Source organism: Diabrotica undecimpunctata, chromosome 1 (assembly GCF_040954645.1).
Source record: "Diabrotica undecimpunctata isolate CICGRU chromosome 1, icDiaUnde3, whole genome shotgun sequence".
In the NCBI taxonomy this organism is placed as follows: Eukaryota; Metazoa; Arthropoda; class Insecta; order Coleoptera; family Chrysomelidae; genus Diabrotica; species Diabrotica undecimpunctata.
The window spans coordinates 73,999,489-74,022,075 of NC_092803.1; the positions used below are offsets into that span (position 1 = coordinate 73,999,489).

The 22,587-nt window shown below is 32.4% G+C and overlaps 2 protein-coding genes across 3 annotated transcripts in view; both read left to right on the top strand.

The window, feature by feature from the left end:
• Positions 1-229: 229 nt before the first annotated feature.
• LOC140432260 (uncharacterized) lies at positions 230-4,599 on the top strand. Its single transcript, XM_072520093.1, has 2 exons — positions 230-1,268; positions 4,586-4,599. Exons 1-2 carry the CDS (start codon positions 230-232, stop codon positions 4,597-4,599), a joined length of 1,053 nt encoding a protein of 350 aa, XP_072376194.1.
• Positions 4,600-11,256: 6,657 nt separating this feature from the next.
• LOC140450714 (juvenile hormone esterase-like) overlaps positions 11,257-22,587 on the top strand; it is a 49,033-nt gene continuing 37,702 nt past the window's right edge. Inside the window, exon 1 of one of the 2 annotated variants that reach the window (XM_072544385.1) lies at positions 11,257-11,699. In XM_072544385.1, the coding sequence (XP_072400486.1) occupies positions 11,568-11,699 (132 nt within the window). In that variant the 5' untranslated portion in view covers positions 11,257-11,567. The remainder of the gene's footprint in view (positions 11,700-22,587) is intronic. The other variant, XM_072544388.1, reaches the window with a different exon arrangement.

The window sequence follows — 22,587 nt, forward strand, 5'->3', positions numbered from 1 at the left end:
TACTGTATCTAATGCACAATCTTTTAAACAATTTCTGTATTCGAATGCTATTGACATTGCAATTTTATCTGAAACATGTTATAAGACAAAACACAACATTGTTTATGAGGGATACCAAATTATTAGAAAAGATCGTCAAGATCGTAGATTTGAAGGTGTAGCTATATTTTTAGGCCTACGGATAAATAAGTATAAGATATTGGATATTATAAATGTTGGAACATTGGAAATGTGTGGTGTAAAAATTGATTTTAATGGCAGAATAATTAATATAATCTCATTATATAAACCTGACAAGAATATAAGCATTCGAGAATGGGAACGGCTTTTTAATTGGTGTTCCTCACTCGAAGGAGAGACGGTACTAGGAGGTGACTTCAATGCCCATCATGCGGTATGGGGTTCTCCAAAAAATGATACTGATGGCAATAGAATAATTGATGCATTAACTGATATGGATTTAATATTTCTAAATGATGGTTCAGCGACTAGAATTACCCCTCCAAACTCTACAAAATCAGCTGTAGACTTAACGCTAATAACTCCTGGACTAATTGCACTAGCATACTGGCAAACATTGGATAGAACTCTTGGATCTGATCATTATATTATTTCCATCAAGTTGAATATTGATGTACCCTCTTCTGTTGTATATCCAACAAGGAAATGGAAATTAGAGAAGGTCAACTGGGAATTGTTTCATAGCACTCTTGAAATGGAACTGAAGAATGTTGTATACTCTGAAAACTGTAATGAAATGGCATTTAATCTGAATAGAGCAATTAATACAAGCAGCGAAGCTTCTATCCCCCAAAACGTACCTTCAGTCCTAAACATAGACAAAAATCAATTTGGTGGGATAAGGAATGTAATACACAGATACAGCTTAAGAAGAATGCTCTTAAAAAATACAAAAAACGCATCTACACTTAATACCTTTCTTGAATATAAAAAGATAGAAGCTACAACTAAAAAAATGTTTAAACACAAAGCCAAAACAACATGGATTAAATTTTGCTCCAGTCTTAACTCTAGTTGCCCATCAACTCAAATATGGAAGATGGCTAACAAATTAAACAACAAAAACGCAAACATCAAACATGCTCCTTCTGCAGTTGCAGAAGATATTCTTCAGAAGTTATGTCCACCATTTGTTGACAAACATATACCTCACATGGCTTTACATCCAGAAGAACATTATTTATTAAAAGAAATAACATCATCTGAACTGGAATATTCTATCAAGATATCCAAAAACACAGCTCCAGGTGCAGATCAGATTTTTTACATTATGTTACAAAAAATGGGTGTACTGGCTAAAAGACTACTACTACATATTTATAACTGTATTTTGCAAACTGGAATACCCCCTTACAAATTTAATGATTGCTTTGTTATATTAATTCTAAAACCGGGAAAAGACAAAGATAATCTGGAATCATATAGACCAATAACATTATTGTCATGCATTTTTAAAACATTTGAAAGAATTCTAAAATTGAGAATGGAAATTTGGTTAAGGCGGCATAATATTCTACCAGCAACACAATATAGATATAAACAAGGCTATGGAACCACGGATGCAGTAGTTCGTCTGACTACAGATGTACAAATTGGTTTTTCTAATTCCATGACAACAGGTGCATTGTTTATTGACATAAAAAGTGCATATGACAATATTGATGTAAATATACTCTGTGATAAACTTGTGTTTCTTGGCATTCCAAAATCGATATCACATTTACTATCAAATCTATACAAAGACAGAAGTGTATCGATAAGAGTAGGTCACAATATTATTGGACCCAAGATCACATCAAAAGGTATTCCACAGGGAGCTGTTTTAAGTCCACTTCTTTTTAATTTGTACACATACGATTTGCACAATTTATGGTCTCCCAATATTGTTTGCTTACAATATGCTGATGATATTGTCATCTACTCACATAAGAAAACGTACAGTGAAAGCACTACTCAACTCAAACATATTATGTACAACTTGGATAATTGGACTTGGTTAAATGGATTCAATATTTCGTACCAAAAATGTGCCGTAGTATTTTTTTCAAGAAAACACCCTATTAAACATTACGCTGTAACCTTACATGGCAATGATATTCCAATTGTTTCGGAATTTAGATATCTTGGTGTCGTACTTGACAGAAAATTGCTTTGGACTCAACATATTAATGATACAATTGGTCGCTGAGAAAAAGGTATTAATTTCCTTAAAATGGTGTGTAAGAGATCGTGGGGTGCATATCAAAACATTGCATTGAATTTTTATAGAGCCCATATAAGATCTATAATAGATTACTGCTGTGTGGTATATGGGTCAGCTAGCATAACCAATTTACGTAAACTTGATAGAATCCAATTTAAAGCTCTAAGGATTGTGTTAGGATTGATGAAAAGCACTCCAAATGAAGCCACCCTAGCTCTAGCATCTGAAAACCCACTCTCATTGCGCAAAAAATATCTGGCAAGCAAATATTTCCTAAACCAACATTATCGTGGCACTTATAATGCAAAAATAATTAATAAATTAAATACAACTGATTTAACATTTACATACTTCATTAAAAAAAACTCTCCGCCACTTGCAAGAGCAATTATAACTTGCAACGAACTGAAGTAAATAAACTCCCCTTGTAATGTTATCTGGGAATCGTTGGATATACCACATCTAACAAGTGTGCTAGCTACAAATATTATTATCCCTAAATACCAAAATGAATTTTGCTACACTACTCTTAAAGAAATCTTAAGTGGCTATTCAGATCATATTGTGATCTATACAGACGGGTCAAAATCATCAACATGTACAGCCAGTGCTTACTTTGTACCAAAAATGAAGATTAAAAAATCATTTATTTTAAATAATTAATCCAGCATTTTTTCTGCTGAAGCATGTGCCATATACAAAGGCCTTGAATTGTGCTGTGAAAACCAGTGGAACAAAATTGTCATATGCAGTGATTCACTGTCAGTATTACACTCCTTGCAAAACTTTAAATTCACAATAAATAGCAATATATTCATATTAGAAATTTTTCAACAGTTACTAAAACTATCAGATCCATATGGTACTAAATTTCTATGGGTTAAGGGACACTCAGATATTGTAGGCAATACTATTGCTGATTCTATAGCTAAAAATCCATTACAGCACCCACATATGGTGATAGAAGAATTTAACACATGTGACCTACTTGCCTATATCAAACAACATATTAAATTTAAATGGGACAGACAATGGATTCAGTTTAGTGAACGCAGGGGCACTAATTTATACAAATTACAACCAACAGTAGATGTAAAACAATTTTACAAAGATGTCACACTAAGCAGAAACACAGTGTCAACTGTCTTAAGATTAAAAGTAAATCATGGATGTTTTCCGAAACATCTACACAAAATAGGAGTTCTCCCAACAGACCGATGTGAGTGTGGGACTAGTATAGCTGATTTAAATCACATATTTTTCAACTGCCCCCTACATCGTAATACAAGTACGTGGCTGCTAAAAGAATTGATAAAAGAGGGTTTAAGTACACCATTAAACGAAATCTTCTATTAAGTGAAGACAATATAAAAAATTTTAAAATAATTATGACATTTCTTGCAAAAATTAAATTAAAGGTATGAGTATAAAATTGATCGTATGCGTGAATATTTCCTTTGTATGTTTACCATATATGTTGCCCACCTACCTAACCGTGGTTTATGTCTTGTTTGTTACAATAAAGCCGCTCTGATGAATCCCTGAGCTTGAAAAGTGTTCTCCTTGTACAATCCTGTATGAATGAATACTAATATCTATATGTAATTACGTGGCTAAAGGTTTCAAGCCAAAGCCACTAAAAAAAAAAATTAATTATTATATTAATAATATTATTATATTAATAACAAAATAAATAATGAATTTTACTGCAGAGTATGTGTAAAAAAATTTTTGCATTCAACTCCTTTCATACATATATGAAAATAAAAATATTCATTTTCATCAAAATATTGATTCAATCCTTCATTTACTTATTACAGGCCAAAAGTTGTTTATTAATTGTTAGTAAGTTGTTATTAATTCTGTTTCTCTTTCTGCTATGTCTTACCTATAGCATTACATATGTAATAATTGTGCAGATTGACTCCCGAACAAATTTGTAACGGCGAATGCGTGTATAGAAGTGTAACTTCCACCGGCAGTCCCACTGGACTGCCACACCCGTTGTTTTATTTTTAATATACCTTAAAATTGGATCGTTACAGAGTCGACTGCGATTTACAAAATAGCTTAAGGCTAAGTTCACATGGTCGCGCGACAACGCACGTTTGTAACTCGTTAACGCGCGATGATGTAATCAGATGGTCGCGCGTTTTTTTTATTCCGAGTTTTCGAGAACGCAGCATTGTAGCGCCGTAGTCGTCGAAAATGCAAGTTGATGAGGCAATCTGTTTATGGGTTTTGTAACGGAGGTTGAAACATCGACGTCGACGAAGAGAAAGAAGATATTGGGTGTATCCTATTTTAAGCGAGAGAACCACTTCTCTATATATATATCTATATATTATCTTATATCCAAAGCTAAGAAGACATGAAGATAAGTTTTTCAACTATTTCAGGATTTCGGTCACGTCATTTGACTGTTTAATGAGCATTATTGAAAATGATTTAAAGTGCAGTGATAATGCTATACGATACTGCATATCGCCGAAAGAAAAAGTCATTGTTATGTTAAGGTAAGCTTTTAATTAAATATAAGTATTAATATAGTGAATAAGGCATACTATTTTATTATAAATCAAAAACATTTTTACACTTGTTCGTTAAGTACTGTTTTCATCGCTGTTAAACAAATCAAGTTCTTGAGTTTCTGCACTAGATAGTGCTGATGGTGTATATTGTGAATTTGTATTTGTAGTCTCCGTTTGAGGATATGTGGTATATCTATACTGAGAATGAGGTTGATACTCATAGTGCCGCACGGAATTCTGTTTTGTAACTAATCTATTGTTTCTAGGCAGTGGGTGGTGTTCCTGGGGATTTGCGTTATGTTGACTGTAAGAACTAGATGGCTGATTTGTAGCATACGAAATATCGTATATAGATGCATTAGAAGAGAGTGGTTGCCGTTCATGGAATTGCGGAGTATTTGCCTGTACCTGGTTTCGTGCTATTAAATCATATATTTCAATCTTCAGTCTTAAACGGTTGTGCTCGGGTACTTTCTTTAGTTCTTTCAGTAATGATAGGCAAAATAGTTTATCTTCATCGTCTTCTTCTTTTTCTATAGGTCTTCTTTGGTTAATACTCTTTTCTAATATTTTGGCAAAATGTTCGTCTGCTGGATGAAGTTTATACTTCTTTGTAGCAGGTGGATATTCTCTCGGAGGTCTGAAGTTGCTATCACTGTTTGCTTTAGCTGATTCGGGAACGTCGCCGTCATTATCATTACCATCCTTTACTTGAAAACTATTGTCACTTTTTCTTTTTTGTACGGTGGGTTGCAAAAATGTTAATCTTTGAAAATACGTCGAAGTAGATTTCGATGTTGCTGCCGAACCAGATTTTAAAGTTTTAATTTTTTGCATATCTCTCACATATACATCACGTAAATTCTTCCATTTCTTCTGAGGTGTTGATCCTGAAATAGAAATGATAATAATTGTTATTCTATTGCAAGTATCTGTCAAGTGGTTGTTCGTTAGCTGAATTGCAGTATGGTTATAAAATTGGAAAGTCTACATTATCGGGTGCAACTCAAAAAGTGGGCAAGGTGATATGGGAGAAGTTAAAAGCAGTTGTCATGAATGCACCGAGTAAATGGATAGAAATAGCTGAAGAATTTGAACAAAAAGCTTATTTTCCTAACTGCATCGGTGCATTTGACGGAAAGCACATTCGATTAATACAGCCTCCAGACTCCGGATCTATGTACTCCAAACATTTTATTTCATTGGTGCTAATGGTTTGATGTGACGCTAATTACTGCTTTATATGGGCGAGGTTGGAGCGTATAGTAAAGATAGTGACTCAGGAATTTTCAAAGAAAGCACCTTGTACAAAAAACTCACTGAAAAGGCATTAAATATTCCTGAACCCAAATCAATAACAAATAACTGCACTAATAAGTTACCACATGTTATAGTGGCAGATGAAGCTTTTGCCATGATAGAAAATTTAATGAGGCCGTATGGTGGCAAAATGCTATGGCACGCAAAAAAATATATAATTACCGTTTATCGTTAGCTCGAAGATATGTTGAATGCACGTTTGAAATTATGTGCAAAAAATGGCGAATTTTGCACCGACCCATAGACGTTAAACTTGACTTTGCTGAAAACATTGTTAAAGCTATTTGTGTCTTGCACAACTTTGTCAGAATTAAAGATGGTATCACATACGAGGATACAGTTCATGCCGCACCATTGTTTAATATGAATAGATCACACACTGGGCGCGCAATTCGAGATGCAGATAAAGTTCGAACTGCATTTACAGATTACTTTGTAAATGATGGAAGGCTAGATGGACAGGACGGTATGGTATAAACAATATTACTTTTATAATAATTAAAGTAAAAATAAATAAATGTTGTTCTTACCTAATTTTTTTTTTCTCTTGAGTGTCACCATCATTGCAAAAGTTCAAAACTAGTTGCTCCCAAGTCCGTTTCTTCAGTATTTTATTAGAATATTCCTTTGAATTCAAGTTCCATATGGCTGGTCTTTTTTCTACTTCATCGATAAATCAACTGAACTGAGCACGTCTATGCCTGATTGTTGTACTTCAAAACGCACGACGTCGCGCAAATTACGCGCAAATCAAGATTCTGGCGACGAGCAAAGACAATCGTGCGGGATCGCAAGTTTACGCGCGATGACCATATAAACATTTGTATATGACTACTCTGCATCTTAAGTCGCGCGGTTTGTTGTACGCGCGATCATCTGAACTTAGCTTAATAGTGACTGATTTGGGCAAGCACAGTTGTTTACATAAACGCTATCCGGTATAAACAAATTGGATAACTTAATAAATTAATTGGTTAATCTGTTTGAAATTTAGCACACTTTAACAGGTTTGCTGCCAACTTTGTTACAGCAATGTCTACCCAGAACCCAATAGTTAATATTGCAATAGATGTATAAAATAAGTCACCTTCGACTTAATTTTGACTTGTTTGGAAGATATCTGCCAAACTGATAGCTTTAGAAAACTGTCCAGTTAATTGGACAGTTAGTTAGTATTTAGAACATAACAAGAAATAAAAACAAATATTAGAACTTGCAAAACCTTTAATCAAGAAACAAAACAAACTGAAGAAATTATATATATATATATATATATATATATATATATATATATATATATATATATATATATATATATATATATATATACATATATATATATTCAGGGATTCTACAGTATTCACTGCCTTCCTTCGCACAACCGTATCCATCTCTCTCTGTTGTCCCATTCTCAATCGTTTTCTACTTTGTTCCTCCAGGATTTTCGGGGTCCTTTCCTATAGTGCTCCATTCGGTTATTCTCTTTATCCATCCGCTGTCGCTAATTCTTTTTACATGTAAATACCACTGTAGTCTTTTTTGTTCTATATATGTTAGTATGTCTGTTTCTATTGATGTTCTTTGCTTTATTTCGTCATTACTTCTCCTATACATTCTTGTTACTCTGCAGCATCTTCGCAGACATTCCATCTCTGTTGCTACTATCTTACTGCTGTTTTTCTTGTTTATGATCCAATTTTCAGCCTCATATGTCATAATACTTCGCACTAATGTTTTATAAATCTGTGTTTTTGTCTTCATATTTAGGTGTCTATCCCACCATACTGAGTTAAGTTGTCGGATTGCTGTTCTTGTTTGTCCTGATCTTTGTGGAAACTGTAACTAAAGAAATTAACAGAGTTAAAAAAAAAACGACTTAAAAATAATGTTCTAAATAGAGCAAAATATATATAAAGAAGCTCTTACTAAAAACGCATTTATTTTATTTATTCAGACGGTAATCTTTAAAACATAGAGTGACACAAAGACCCAGTCGCACGCTGCATATTGGACAAAAATATCTTATTTTCCTTTTTTTTGCACCGACGACATCTCAACCTCGGGCTTGTGTCCTTTAATGTCGAAATATTTGCTTCAAAATCATGGAAGTTCTTCGAAACATTGGACTGTTTTACAGTATTGATTTTAGTTTCACAATCAAAGTCATTATAACTTTTCCTCTAAACTGTAGAAGTAAGGTATTTATTTTTGTAATTTTTTCGTTTATGTACCATCCATTCCATGTTGCCACAAATCCATTAAATACAAAAATATTTTCCACTATGAACGTATTGTTTTTCGGGGGGTTGTATAATAAACTAAATAAACCTGTCTATACCGGACATGCCTGTTGTAATCATCTACACACAATGGTTTTACTTTTTTGGTGCCTCTTTTACCTTGAATTTTCTTCATTTAATGTTTATGTTTTGTGCTTGTCACCCTGACGTTTCTATATTTCCAATTTGTAATTAAAACTGGCCCTTTTCTTTTTCAGATCACCTCTCATTTTTTAACTTTTTTTTCATGACTTCTTTGGGAGTTCCTTTTCTGTTTTCCGTAATTGTTCCCACACAATTTGTTTTTTTTTTTTGAATAACTGTTAAGCCAAACTCACGCTGGTATAGTAGTTATCCATATATACCTTGTGACCTTTTTCTAAATAGTTGGGAAGTAATGTCATAACTACAGAATGAGTATGGGAAACGTCACTTTCTTTTATTGCACTAGTAGTTGCACATATAATTTTATACCATACTTATGGCTATTGTAGCCTAAATACTGCTTAAAAGATAAGCGCCCGTCAGTTTATCATAGACTCATCTATTGATAAATTTGGTCCGGGATAGAAATTGTTTTTGATATTTGCCAATATTATGTCTAAAAGTGGACGAACTTAAAAAATTTTATCAGTATGATCAAGAGAATCGTGATTAGAAAATCGTAACAATTTTAGAATCATCTGTAATCTGTTTATGGACATTGTATGTCCAAAAATCGGATGACAGTATAGCGGATATTTACTTCATTGTTTCGAGAGTTGTGGTAAAACTAGTGTGCCACTCAGACAGCAAAGCCCAATAAACTTTGTAATTTCCTCGGCAGATATGTTTTCCACTATTTTTGTCTTAGCGACCTACTATTACGACGACACCGAATTACCTCATTACCTCTTCTATTTGTTTTATTAGTAATTAGTTGAAAAATCTTGCCAAAAAATTAATAGAACTAGTTAACAGGTTGCGCTTCAGACGTCAAATTGATATTGATTCTAGTATTTCCAGTAAAATGTATATCAACAGGATCTTCTTCCGTATCCATCCAATCATCATTGTTATATATGATATTCTTGGAGAATTATCTGCTACTGGATTTTCATTTTGGGTATCAGAGTCAGAGAAAGGTACAGGTTCATTTTCTGCTACATTGTTTGAGTTCAAACTGCTTCTGTTGGATGAATTTGAGGGACAGTAGTTTTCTAATTCTGACTGCTTTAACAGTTTCTTTATATCATCACTAATCACATGCTTTCTTTTTATTAATACATCGCTTGGACTGAAAACAAATATTATTTTTGATAAAAAACAGACTACATGAGTTTAAAGAAAAATGCAATAATCTGGCAATATTGCATAATATACTGATAGAATCTACTTTGTGGGACAATAATACTGCAAAGAAAGAAACATACAAAAAAATAGTTCTATTTTACTCCATTTCACACGAACTCACACCCAAAAGAAAGATTAAAACTAAATTCATAAATATTTCCATCTAAAACAATATAGGTATGGTACAAATAACTCTTATAAATAAAATTCTCTCATACTCATAGTCACGAAACCACCTGTAATCTACATAATCTCTGAAACCAATTCAAAACCTAATAAACTGAATAAAAGTACTTCCCCTGGCATGCTCAAATCGCCTCCGTTATTACTCGCAAAAAAATAGATCACTACTTGCAGAATAAATTTATACTGATTTACATTGATTTATAATGTACATGTGGCACAATATACGCTGCAAGCAATTTTCTTGAACTACTTGACGGTGCATATTGAAAACTCAAGGCCGAAAATATCGGTTAGTATCTAAAATATTTCGAGCACAAATCTTAGGAGAGTGCCCATTTCAAAATCTGTAATATAGTGCTAGATTCCACCGTTTAAAGGAACACGTAGGTATATTTAACAATAAATGGGCGTCCAGTTAACTGGACGTGGGCTCTTACTAGAAACCCTTACGTCCAGTATACTGGACGTTGGCAGCCAACCTGTTAATAACTCAATAACTGCCACAATTTTGAGTGGCAAATTTATGTTACATGTCCTTATGCAAAAAACAAAAGTATTAACAAATATAAATTACTGCAAAAATAAGGATTTTTTGAAGCTATGTTGGTAAATTGTTTTAAGATCTACAATATTAATAAAATAATGTTTCTCTACAATGCATAAGAAACGTTTTATAGGTAAAAAATTATTTTTTCACTTTTTAATATCGTTTAAAAAAACTACCCCTCATTATCTACCCCTCAAGATGTTGACGTGAAATCAATAATTTTTTCACAGATAGAGTGGTGTATACGTAAAACTTGCATCGAAGATAAAGAACTTTTTGAATATATAAAAAGTAAAAAGACTGCATACTTAGTGCACACTATAATACCAGAAGAACGATACATTTTTTAACAACTAATACTCGAAGAAAATATAGCGAGTAGGAGTGACCTAGAATGTAAAAAGGTGTCACAACGGACACATTTTGATAAAGTCATAAAGTGAACTTACTTTTATAAACGGCCTTACTCCTATAATAGGTCGGAGTACGTGGATCATTAAATTGATCGAAGGGTGACCTTTATAGGACTATTACTGGGCTTTTTTGAAACTAAAACGAAGGTTGATTTTAACTAATCTGATGATATTATCCTAGTATTTCACCGAATTTCTTAGTGTCCAATTCTATTGTTCGCATTGATGTATATGTAGTTATAATATATAAAAAATATTAAATAATAATATATATTTTATTATTATATGGATAAAATATAAGCCCAATAATATTTAAGCTAAATAATATCATAACTGATGATGATGAGAACACATTTGACCAGACTATCAAATTATGACATCGACGCGTTTGTTGTTTGTTTTTGAATCCGCGTCCTTGCGATTCAATTTTAGTTTGACGCTGCTCATTGCCGTGGATGCACAAACACAGTCTCGCCTTCAATAATAATATATACGTCTTTCGCAGGAAATCTAAGACAATACTCTTTCGAAAGGGTGTAGGTATCTTTTTTTTCATAAATTTTTCGCATTATCACCAGTCAGGTGCTCCTTGACCTTGTACCTAGATATATATACATATCATCAAATTAGCCAATTTTATCGTAATAATTATTGATAATACACCATATAATTAAATAAATAGAAGTTGCAGTCTTTGCTAAACATAAAGTTACCGGCGCGTAGAGGTTTAAAAAAATGGTGTGTACGGTAAAAGTTGAAGAAGGATTAGTACAGGGTACTACAAGAACCAGTACTAACGGCATTCCTTTTCATTCTTTCACATGTATACCATACGGAAAAGCACCCAAGGACGATTTACGCTTCAAGGTAAGTGAAAAAAAGTCTATCTATACTTACATGATTACCTGTCAATACCATCTATCTTGACTTGATCTATATGTAGAGTATATGCTAGTTTTGAGATGGGTTTTAGGGATGTAATTACTAAAATAAAATGAATATTGTGCAAATTATTTATTTTACACTCCCCTAAAAGTTGTACTTGTATTAAAAATCCAATGTTCTTCACCCCATTTTAATTATTCTGTTAATTTATGTTGTTTCTTTTTAATAATGTTTAATGTACTTTTTAATGTTTTGGTGTTCTTCGACATTATTTCAAATCTTTCACTTTCATATCCACATGTTATATCTACATCTTACATTATGCTTCTCCCACCTGTTCCGTTCGTTATGTCTTTCTTAAATTTATCTTCTTCTTTTTCAACATGTGCCTAAACCGCCTTATCTTCTGTGATTTTGTTATGTTCTGATTTTCTTGTAACTAGATTCGCATTTATCAGTCATTCTTGTATTTCATTACTTATCGATTGTTTTAGTCCATCTTCTGTCTTCCTTTGTTATTTTTGGTCCTACCATTTTTTATTATTGTTCTTTCGAATTTTTATACTAAGTTGTTATTTCTCTTTTTCCTTTAACAGTTGTTGATTTTAAGCTTATTCGCCATATTGTTGTTCTTTTCCTATTTTTCGTTTGTAAATCAGTGATCACCAATATGTTTGGCTATCTTTTGTTCTGCTGGCACAGGGTATGCCCAATTGCCTTATCTTTTTCAAATCATTAATAAATGTCTATATTTGTAAGTTGTATGTGAGTTGTATAATACATACTCCTTAAAGATACTGTTTTTATTTGAAGTATACGAAAGCACCAAACGCTGTCTAAGCTAGTTTTATATTTTTATTTTCCAAATCTGATTTGTTTTACTCAGTTTTATGATTAGTAAAATATTCTTATATAAATATATTCAGTTGCTTATTCTATATTATTTTTACCTTCACCTTTCCCCTATAGGTTTTACTGTTGTTTTATTAGATTCCTTTTCGACCATCTTACGGTTTAAAAACCTGTATCTAACCAATTTTTTAACACACTTTATTTTCTGCGTTATTTTTCTTGAACTGCGTTTATATATCCTCTGAAATAACAACTTATCCGGTAAATGGAAAGCTGCTTAAGGATGATTGGGTATACAGCTGATTGAAAGCCAAGAGTAATATGGTTGGCTTCAATCAGCTATATACTCAATTAACCAAATTTAATACCAAATCAAAGTTAAATAAAATTTGTATCAACTCGACGGTAAAAATTCGATATCTTTTGATCAGAGTGTTATATCGACAAAAATCAAAATGTGTTTAAGAAGTGAAGAGTACAGCTTTTGTATGTAATTTTTGTATTTTGCCTCAAATAAAGTCAGTTTCTATAAATCTGTTCAATAAATAAACCTGACGCGATTTTTGCCATATTTTACGATTCCGGTGCCATAGATCCGATGCCATATATTAAAAAAATTTATCACTTTCATTGATCGGTCGTAGTGAAATTTTCATTTTTAGAGACCAATCTACAAAACCTATAATATGAAATTTCAATTTTGAGTTGTGGCAACAAATATGAGGCATTGGAAATATGACTAAAAAGAATTTAAACTTTTACATTACAAACCATCGCACAACACGGGAAATGCCTTCAACAATACAGTTTTGGGTGCAATTTATGACAGAAGTTGGGTACTTTTGAAAAACGTACTAGTACAATGGAAACAGTGCAGTTTTAAACGTTTTAGATAGTTTGTAAACTAAAAAAACTCAAAACTAAAATATTATGCTATAGGTTTTAAAGATTGAGCACTAGTAATCGAACCTCTATAGTAGCCGGTCAATGAAAGGTATAAATTGTATTGATCTATGGCATGAAAATCATAATAAATGGCAAACATCGCGCCACGTTTATCTATTTAACACCTTTATAAAAACTGAGTTAATTTGCAGAAAATAAAAAAAACAGCATAAAAGCTCTTTAGGTTTAACATATCTTGATTTTTGTCGATAGGACACGTTGATCAAAAGATATCGAATTTTTACCGTCGAGCTGATACAGCATCTGATGATGTTCATGACTATAAAACGAAATATAATGCAATATTTTAAACGAAAACAACGTTTCGGCACCCATTTTGTAGCAATTATCAAGAGGGATATGGTTCCGTTTGTGTTCGGGATCTCAATCTGCCTACTCCCCTAACTCGTGACATACCAGTATCTTGTCCTGTAGAAAGACCCGTCAAACGACACTGAGGTCTTAATCTGCCTATCCCTCAGTTCGAGTGACGACTGGTGGGTCGTACCGTATGTAGTGTCATCGGATGCGATAGTCTGTGGACTAGTACGCATTTCGATGCGCATCGCCCCGCCCCGAATTTTCCCATTGGCTCTTGACCAGGAAATCCCTATTTATCACTCGAACAGCGCATATAAATATTGGCGATTTTCAGGTCAGCCAGGTCAGTTCCTCACGGGCTCTCCGAGAGCTTAGTGCTCTCGGGGCTCTGCTTCCTGCATTTATTTTCCATACTCTGTGGCTGAGAATTGTTTCAACTTAACTTGGTGTTTTTATTTTCGACGAAGAAATTGTCATGTAAGAAATATCTTGCCTTTTTCAAGGCAAAACACCGAAGATAAATATTTTCCAAGTCCATAATCCGAAAATGGACTGAAGTAGAGGAGCTCTCGACAGTATATTCGAAGCTCTCTACAGAGCACCCGGGGATATAAGAAGGTGGTTAGACCCTTATTTGTTCCCCCGAGGTGACAGTAGCTGCTTTTATACTATCAATATGCGCGGAAACGGTCTAAACGGGATCGATTGGGGCTGGGGTCGCTGAAGCAGCGGTCGCCACGTTGCTGGCAGTGTTTTAGCGTCATTGCGCGTGTTTACGCTGTTAAGGCGTTTTCCATATTCGATGGCTTCCCGAATAATTCTCGATATTAAGGAGCGATGGTTTTTGCTTTTTCGAAATCTGTTTTGTAATCTGTCTGAATATGATATTGGGCTAGGGCTGAAGAAGTATCGGAATGTTTTACAGATATAAAATGTTCGTAAAGACGGTTGTGGATTCCTCGGTTTGTCTGTTTTGAATGTTTCTATTGCTTTGGATTTTGTCGTTGCCGTTTTGTAAGAGTGTTTGCCTTATTGAATTGATTTCGCATGATCTGTGATTATCGTCGCTAAGTCTTATGGAAAAGACGCTTCAAACTCAACTTTCTTCGTACATTGTATATAACTATATGTATATATATATATATATATATATATATATATATATATATATATATATATATATATACAGTAAACGATGAAAGTTGAGTCTGAAGCGTCTTTTCCATAAGACTTAGCGACGACAATCACAGATCATGCGAAATCAATTCAATAAGGCAAACACTCCTACAAAAGAGTTTAAAAATTACTTTTACTTAATTTTAATGTTGATAGCGGCGACAAACAAATAGTTTCGAAATTACTTTTATTTAATTTTAATGTTTATGTTTATATATGCACCAATGTAATTTATGCTAATGATTATAATTATCGTTTTAGTCAAATATTTGCGTAATTATAATAAGAACGTGATTATTTTAAACAATGATAATTGTATTAAGGAAAGTACAATACATATTAATAAATACAGAAGAACTAATAATGCCTGTGCATTAACGGACATTTATGGAAAGTTTATGATGCGAATTAAATAAATGTTTAGGCTAAAATTTGTATTATACTGTCTTTCGCCGAATCTAAAACTGTTTTTTACCGCATTTAAAGGCTGCCAAATGTGTGTTTTATAGTATATCGATAACGTTAAAGAATCAGTCGATGTTCTAAAACAGATTTGTTAATATTATCATCTATTAAATAAGTAAAAAACTGTTATTTATGTATAAGACGATTAATAAAGAAACTTTCTCTCCGTGTAATCAACAATGGAAAAATATGAATAATTCTTCTTCTTCAATCTTTTTAAGAGGCAAAGTGTGCGTTCAATCGTCTAGATCTCTAGATACTCACACCAGTGTTTATTAGGTCGCCCAATAATTATTTGCCCTATTGATGATTTCTCTTGGGGTATTCTTACTATTTTTTTTGTCCCGTTTTATCAATATATTTATCCAATTCCATTTTTTGTAGACATGTGTTAACAGGATATGTTTTGTACTGCATTCCAACGTTTTCAATTCTTTTCCTACCATATACAGTTTTGCTAAGTATTCTTCGTCGCGTTTTCAACTCTGTTGTTTAAATTATTGCTTTTTTTCAATTGTAATAGGCCTTGTTTCTTCAGTGTATAGTTGTACAGTTTTCTTGTATACCTAGGTTTCATGTATATATCAATATATTTATTTCTCTATATTATGTCATTTTGGCAGTCTGTTATAGCCTAGCGTGTTTTATCATTTTCCGTATTGATCTTTATTCTCATATGATAACAATTTGTTGTTTGTTCTATTACTTTACCTTCGACTTTTAATTTACATCGTATCGGTTCTTTAGAATTGTACCATAAGCACTACTAAACTGCTAAGAAATAGGTTCAAGATACTGGATTCACTTTACTCGTTGTAGATTATCAGCGAGGTCGGTTATAGAGATGATAAACACGCGAAAGATATACACAAAAAAAGAAAAAGAACAATTGTTCACAAAATATTTAAAAAAAATGGGATGCTTATGATTGGACTTAAGTAAATATGCAAAATGCATATTTATACAAAAAATTGTATAAAACGCATAAACGTTATTTCGATTTGCGGATTTTAAATACTACATATTTATCTAACTGTAGATAATGGTATAACTAAGTAACTGGAAATTCCAAGGTTTATTTTATTTCAATATTCCAGTCTTCAATATTACCGATAGCACCTATAGATATACTACCTATTATTCTTGGTACTGTTGGAGCAGGTAATCGATTATAATCCCGTAATAAAAGGATGTTGTAAAAGTTTATTATATAAGGGTTGTGCTGGAGGCGAAAAATACTGTAGTCTTAGTTACGAATATTGTGTTGCAAAATCAAGAACCTCAAACTTAATTGGTATTGAGAGAGACCCATATTGAGATCGCGATAAGGAATCACACTTTGGGATAAGGAACCCTGTTTCGTATTAGAACCCTAATGAAAATCAAAAATAAGATATGCAAAGAAACGAGAAGTACGAAAATAAAAAAGAGAATTGTAATATAACTTCTGATCCGAATCCAAATCCAAATATTCGGAACCTTTGCCTAATACCTAGCTACTAAAAGAAATTTTATCGAAGGCAGCAGGCAAAACAAATTATTGGGGGAGTGCTACAATATAGTCGGTTCGATATATTTACGCGGGTTTCAGATTAAAAATTTTATTGTAAGTACCCAGTTTTAATTACCAACTCTTTGGGAAAATATCAACTGGTCAAATGAAATGAAAAATAATCCATAACTTTTTTTAATTAAATAATAATGGAAAATCTTTTATATAATTGACAGTATAATAAGGAGAATTACTTCATTAATGGAGTCTAATGTGGCTAATATAAACCTAATAATAATTTTATATTACACTTCACACAGAAAATAAATGTATATTTGTTCCATGGAGAGAATTTCTAATGAAAAATAAAAAAAAAAAATAACTTGCCAACAAAAATGAAAATCAGTCATTATCATCAAAAATATCATAATCGTCATCATCATCACTGTCATCACCATTAATTGCTATTATGATTGGACTTATTTCGTTTATTTTATTTTCACGAGTCCACCAATCTTCTATTAGTTTCTCGCACTTGAAGATACAGTTGCACCACACTTCTGGAGTTACAATTGAAAGTGCCTTTCGCCAAGTTTCCCGAACTGCGTCGTCGCTATAACCGTTAGGCCTAATATGGTTGTCATAATATTGTTTTGCTATTCTCCATATATATTCGATGGGATTAAACTGGCAATGATACGGTGGCAGACGTAAAACTTGATGACCGTAACTTTCAATAATCTGATCCACAACAAAGGTTTTTGGTTTTGCGTGGATATTTGCCAAGCGTAATAATTCTGATTTTAAAATATGTTGTGTAAATGGTATATGTTCCTTTGTCAACCATTCTTTAATTTTATTAACAGTCCAAGAATTCGTTGGACTTTTGTTTAATACTTCAGAATGATAAGGTGCATTGTCTAAAATAATTACGCTGGGCTCACTTAAACCTGGGAGAAGTTTTTCATGTAACCATTTTACAAACATTTCTGTGTTCATATTATCATGATAGTCACTTGATTTTGATTTAGATGAAAATATTAAATCAGCACCTTCTATAAAACCGGATTTCCCTCCTGCATATAAAATTATGTGTCGCTTCCCTTCTTCATCAGTATGTTTGATAGACTTTACGTTATCATCTTGCCATATTCTCTTGGTTGCACCCCTAGAAAATATCCATGTTTCGTCTAAATATATAAAATTTGCCCTTTCTTTTTTTAATTTAGAATATTTTCTTAGAAAGTTAATTCTTTTATGCACAACAGAACTTCTTTCACAAAGGGCTTTTCTGTTATCCTCCTTTTGAAATTTGAAACCCAAATTATGTATCACTTGCCATAGACTTGTTCTGCCAATTTCGTCAAATTTTCTATCTTTTAATTCTGAGAGAATTGTATTTAAGGTCACATGTTCCTTGTTGGCTCGCATTCGATAAATGATATCACGAATTTCAAATTTTTTTCCATCTGGAATATCTTTCGTTTTCAATGATAGGCGAGTTTTTCGGTGATCTTCTTTCGGCCGTTCATTATTGCGATTTTGTAATACTCCTCTTAGTTTGGTTTCACTAATTCCTAGAGCATCACATACGCGTTGTTGAACAGACATTACCGATTTTAAAGGACCGCCATTTTCTTTTTCATCCGTAAAATACTTATGTACACTACAAATTAGACTATCTACATCTAAAACACGTCTAGGCATTTTTAAATATTTCCACCAAACATACAATGTCAACACTGGCCAAGAATCAATTCAACTGCAATATTGTAACAAATTTATACCTACCCTAATGTTATTTTAATGTATTTTAAAATATGACCATTAATGCAGTTTTTACCTAATTTTCTGGGAAGTCGTTTACTGCAACTAGTTATCAATGAGTCATTAGCATAATTTTGTTAATCCGAAACCCGCGTAAATATAGCGAACCGACTATAGATAAACTAGGAATTCATGGAACGACTTTGCGGTACTGCCATTATTAGTTCTTTACTAAAGGAAAATGTTTAGACAAAATCTAACAACGCTAATGATCGAGGGATAATAATGTAGTTAGTTAACATATCTGAAAAAAGAGTTACCCCTTATTTAGATTGCCAATATTAAAATTACGCATTAACTTGTTAAAGTTAGTATTTTAAGAAGAAAATATAAAGAACAGAAATAACCATACACGGTATTAAAGATAAATTATTGTTTCAGTTTTCATACCCAATAGAGAACGTTAAATGATTACTTTAATTTAAGATATGACTTTAAAATATTATAATTTATTAAAAATAAAGTACAAAGTATCTTGTTTACAAATAGCTGATTTGTATACTTACAATTACTCTGAAATAACGAGCGCAATAATTTTATTATCTAGATTTTATATTACAAACAATTAAAGCCACGTGACAAAAAACAATTTACTCTTTACCAGATGCTCTACATGGATGATTCATTCACTTGTGCAAATTACAAAATGAAATGATACGGAATATTCAAGTATAAAAAAATTTTTCGTTCATGTTATGATTCATCTTTAATTTTAAAATTGGTAAACCATGGCATTTTAGGTTTCTTTTTTGTTAGTCGATTGTGATTGTTGTCAGCTACTTTTCCTTGTTAGTACAGAGTTTTGTACAATATTAAGTAGTAGGCGGGATAAAACACAGTCCTGTTTTACTTCGTTTGCGCAGCTAGTGGATCAGTTTTGTAGGGCTTGGCTTTCTGTCTTACTCTAGAGTTATTTGATGAGATTTTTTTTTTCTGGTATTTCTATTTCCTGTAGTGCTTTCTATAATGCCATATTTGTAAGCATATCGAAACCTCTTTTAAAGTCCACAAAGCATATGAAGAGTGGGAAGATGAATTCCTGCGACTGTTCTACGATTAGGTACAGTGTGTTAATTTGGTTTATACATAATCGGTTCGGTCTGAAGCCGGCTTGTTCCTTCCCTAACATTGGTTCCACACTGTTTGTCAATTGGTTCTTTATAATTATTACTGTTAATTTATTTATGATATTTAAAAGTGTTATTAATATTAATCTTTAGTTTTCACAATATCTTTTCTCACCCTGTTTTGGTATCTTTATAATAAGTACCATTTTCATGTTTTAGTATCTTTATAATAAGTACCATTTTCCATCGTCTGGGGAACTTTGGCATGAAGAACTTCTTTATCAGACATGACCTAGACCTTTAACTGAGAATCCGCAGGGTACTTGCTGCTACGGCTGCCAGAGCTTAGACCCTCAATCCTTCGTTAGAGAAACGCATGGGCGCTTAAATATGCTTTTATAAGAGAATACGTAGAGGACAAAGCTTCGTCAACATAATATTCCTAGCAGTGGCGACTCGTGGCTTTAGAGACAAAGTCGGCAAGTTTTTTTTTGTCTCCTCATATAGGTATACCGTCTTATAAAAAGACTTCAATCATCATATGAGATTTTTTTTCCTATAAATTTTAACCTAAACATGTTTATAAATTAACTCTAGTCTACGCTGTTTGGAAGTAGCAAAATGGGTTATAACGTCATTGTAAAATTTATTAGAGTTTTGGAGAGATTTTAAAAGTTTTTTTTCTATTGACATTTGAAACCAGCTTGACATTCTCTCTTGTTTCATGGTGTTTCGACAATACGTTTTGATTCTTTTGAGACAAGAGAAATCTCGTTCATTTGAGGCAGAAGTTAGTAGTAATGAGATAATTAATGGCAATAATTTATTAATTTTGGTAACAGTTTGTTGTAAAGAATTGCAGTATATAAAATTATACATATTTTGTAACTTATCCCACCTTCCAAAAATATTTGGATCAGCATATAAAACGTTTAATTCATTTTCTAATTTTATTTTAATAAAGAATGATGGATAATTTTTAATTAACCTGACTAATAAATATCTTGGAAATTCTTTGGCGTAACTTTTAACTTTTGAATCTTCAAAGAGGTCAAAAATTTGCAAATCTTCAAAATTCGAAAAACGAGTATCTATTTGCGTAATAATAGTATCCAAAATTTCAAAATATAATCGTTTCTCGAGATCAGTATTTGTGTCATGCCTTTATCTTTTATTTAGAGGGTTCTGAAATATCAAGCGAGTTCAAAACGTCACTGCGTAATGCGTATTACTGGAAATTACTATCATTACGAAAATTTCTGAGATTTTGCACCAGTTTTGTTATTCTATTTTTGGAACGAATAATGTCAGTTAACTGATTTTGAACAACATTGAATATCAAATCAGTTTGGGTAAACACATTTTAAAAAATATTTAAAAGTATGTTAAAATAGTAATCATTTAATAAAGTTTCCAAATCGATTGCTTAACGGATCGAGATATCATCACTTTCAAAATCGCCGCATTCAATAATAAAATCAAAAACTTCCAAAAGCTGTTCACGAAAATCTGCTACGGTGAAAACTAACCGAGATTTAAAATTCCATAGCGTCTGACAAACTGTTGGCATTTTTTTCGAAACAAACTGTTCTAAAACATTGGTCCGTTTAGGCGAGCTTGAAAAAAATGAAGCAAATTTGCTTAAACTGGCAAAAAAAGACGACATTCTTTAATTTTTTTATAATGTATCCTGCAAAACTAAATTCATTCTATGCGCATGACAGTGAGTAAATAAAGCTTGCGGTGCAATAGTTTTAACTTTCGCCTGGAGACCATTCAATTCACCAGACATCATGGCAGCGCCGTCATTAGTTTGCCCTACCAATTTATTTTTGATATCAAAAATTTTAATCTGTTCTTTAAAACACCAAAAATATATTCTGCCTTATGGCTTTTACTCACGTCTCTAAAACCTAAAAACCTCTCATAAATATTACCACGTAACGCGTATCGAACAACAATTGATAATTGTGAATGACATGATATATCGGTAGTTTCATCTACTTTTAGTGAAAAGCAAATGGTTTCCTGAATCTCAGATTCAATAACGTTACTCAATTGATTATATTAATTCATTCTGGATTGTTTTAGATACACCGCTAAATGTCTTCGAATCAGAAAGTAAATTAGAAAATACCAAATCGTATTTTTCAACATTTTTATTAGTTCTCTATAATTACCTTGATTTAACGAATGCTCCGATTCATCGTGTCCCCTAAATGATAATTCCTGACAACTTAAAAAAATTACAATATCAATTAAACGACGTAAAACTGCGTGATTATTTTTTACAATTTCGTTATGTTTAATAGCATTTTTACGTTGGGCATTATCTAATGAAACATAGATATTTTGTTTTCCAAATAAATCTAGTTCAATCTGGCTGTATGTATGATCTTTCGAAATATCATGTTTCTGTAAAGCCCTAAATAATTCATTTAAATTATTGTAACCAGATTCACACCACGGATTTTGATGTTTGCTCTTATTTGTCGAAAATAAAATGCAAGGCCAACAGAAAAGTTTGTTTTTTATTTCGAAGAACTTGTTCTTCATATGGAATAGATAAAAACCCATTTTGCAAAATATAATTTACAATATCAGATTTATCAATACTTACAGTTTCTCCCATAGCTTGCATTTTTTAGGTTAATTTGCCGTACTTGGCAGTTAAATGCCTAAGGAGAGAAATTTATGTTTGGTTGCTCATCAACTAATATTCCGT

What these genes read in the sequence shown, in the direction of transcription:
- LOC140432260 (XM_072520093.1), top strand. Translation starts at nt 230, where the DNA reads ATGTGTGGTGTAAAAATTGATTTTAATGGCAGAATAATTAATATAATC.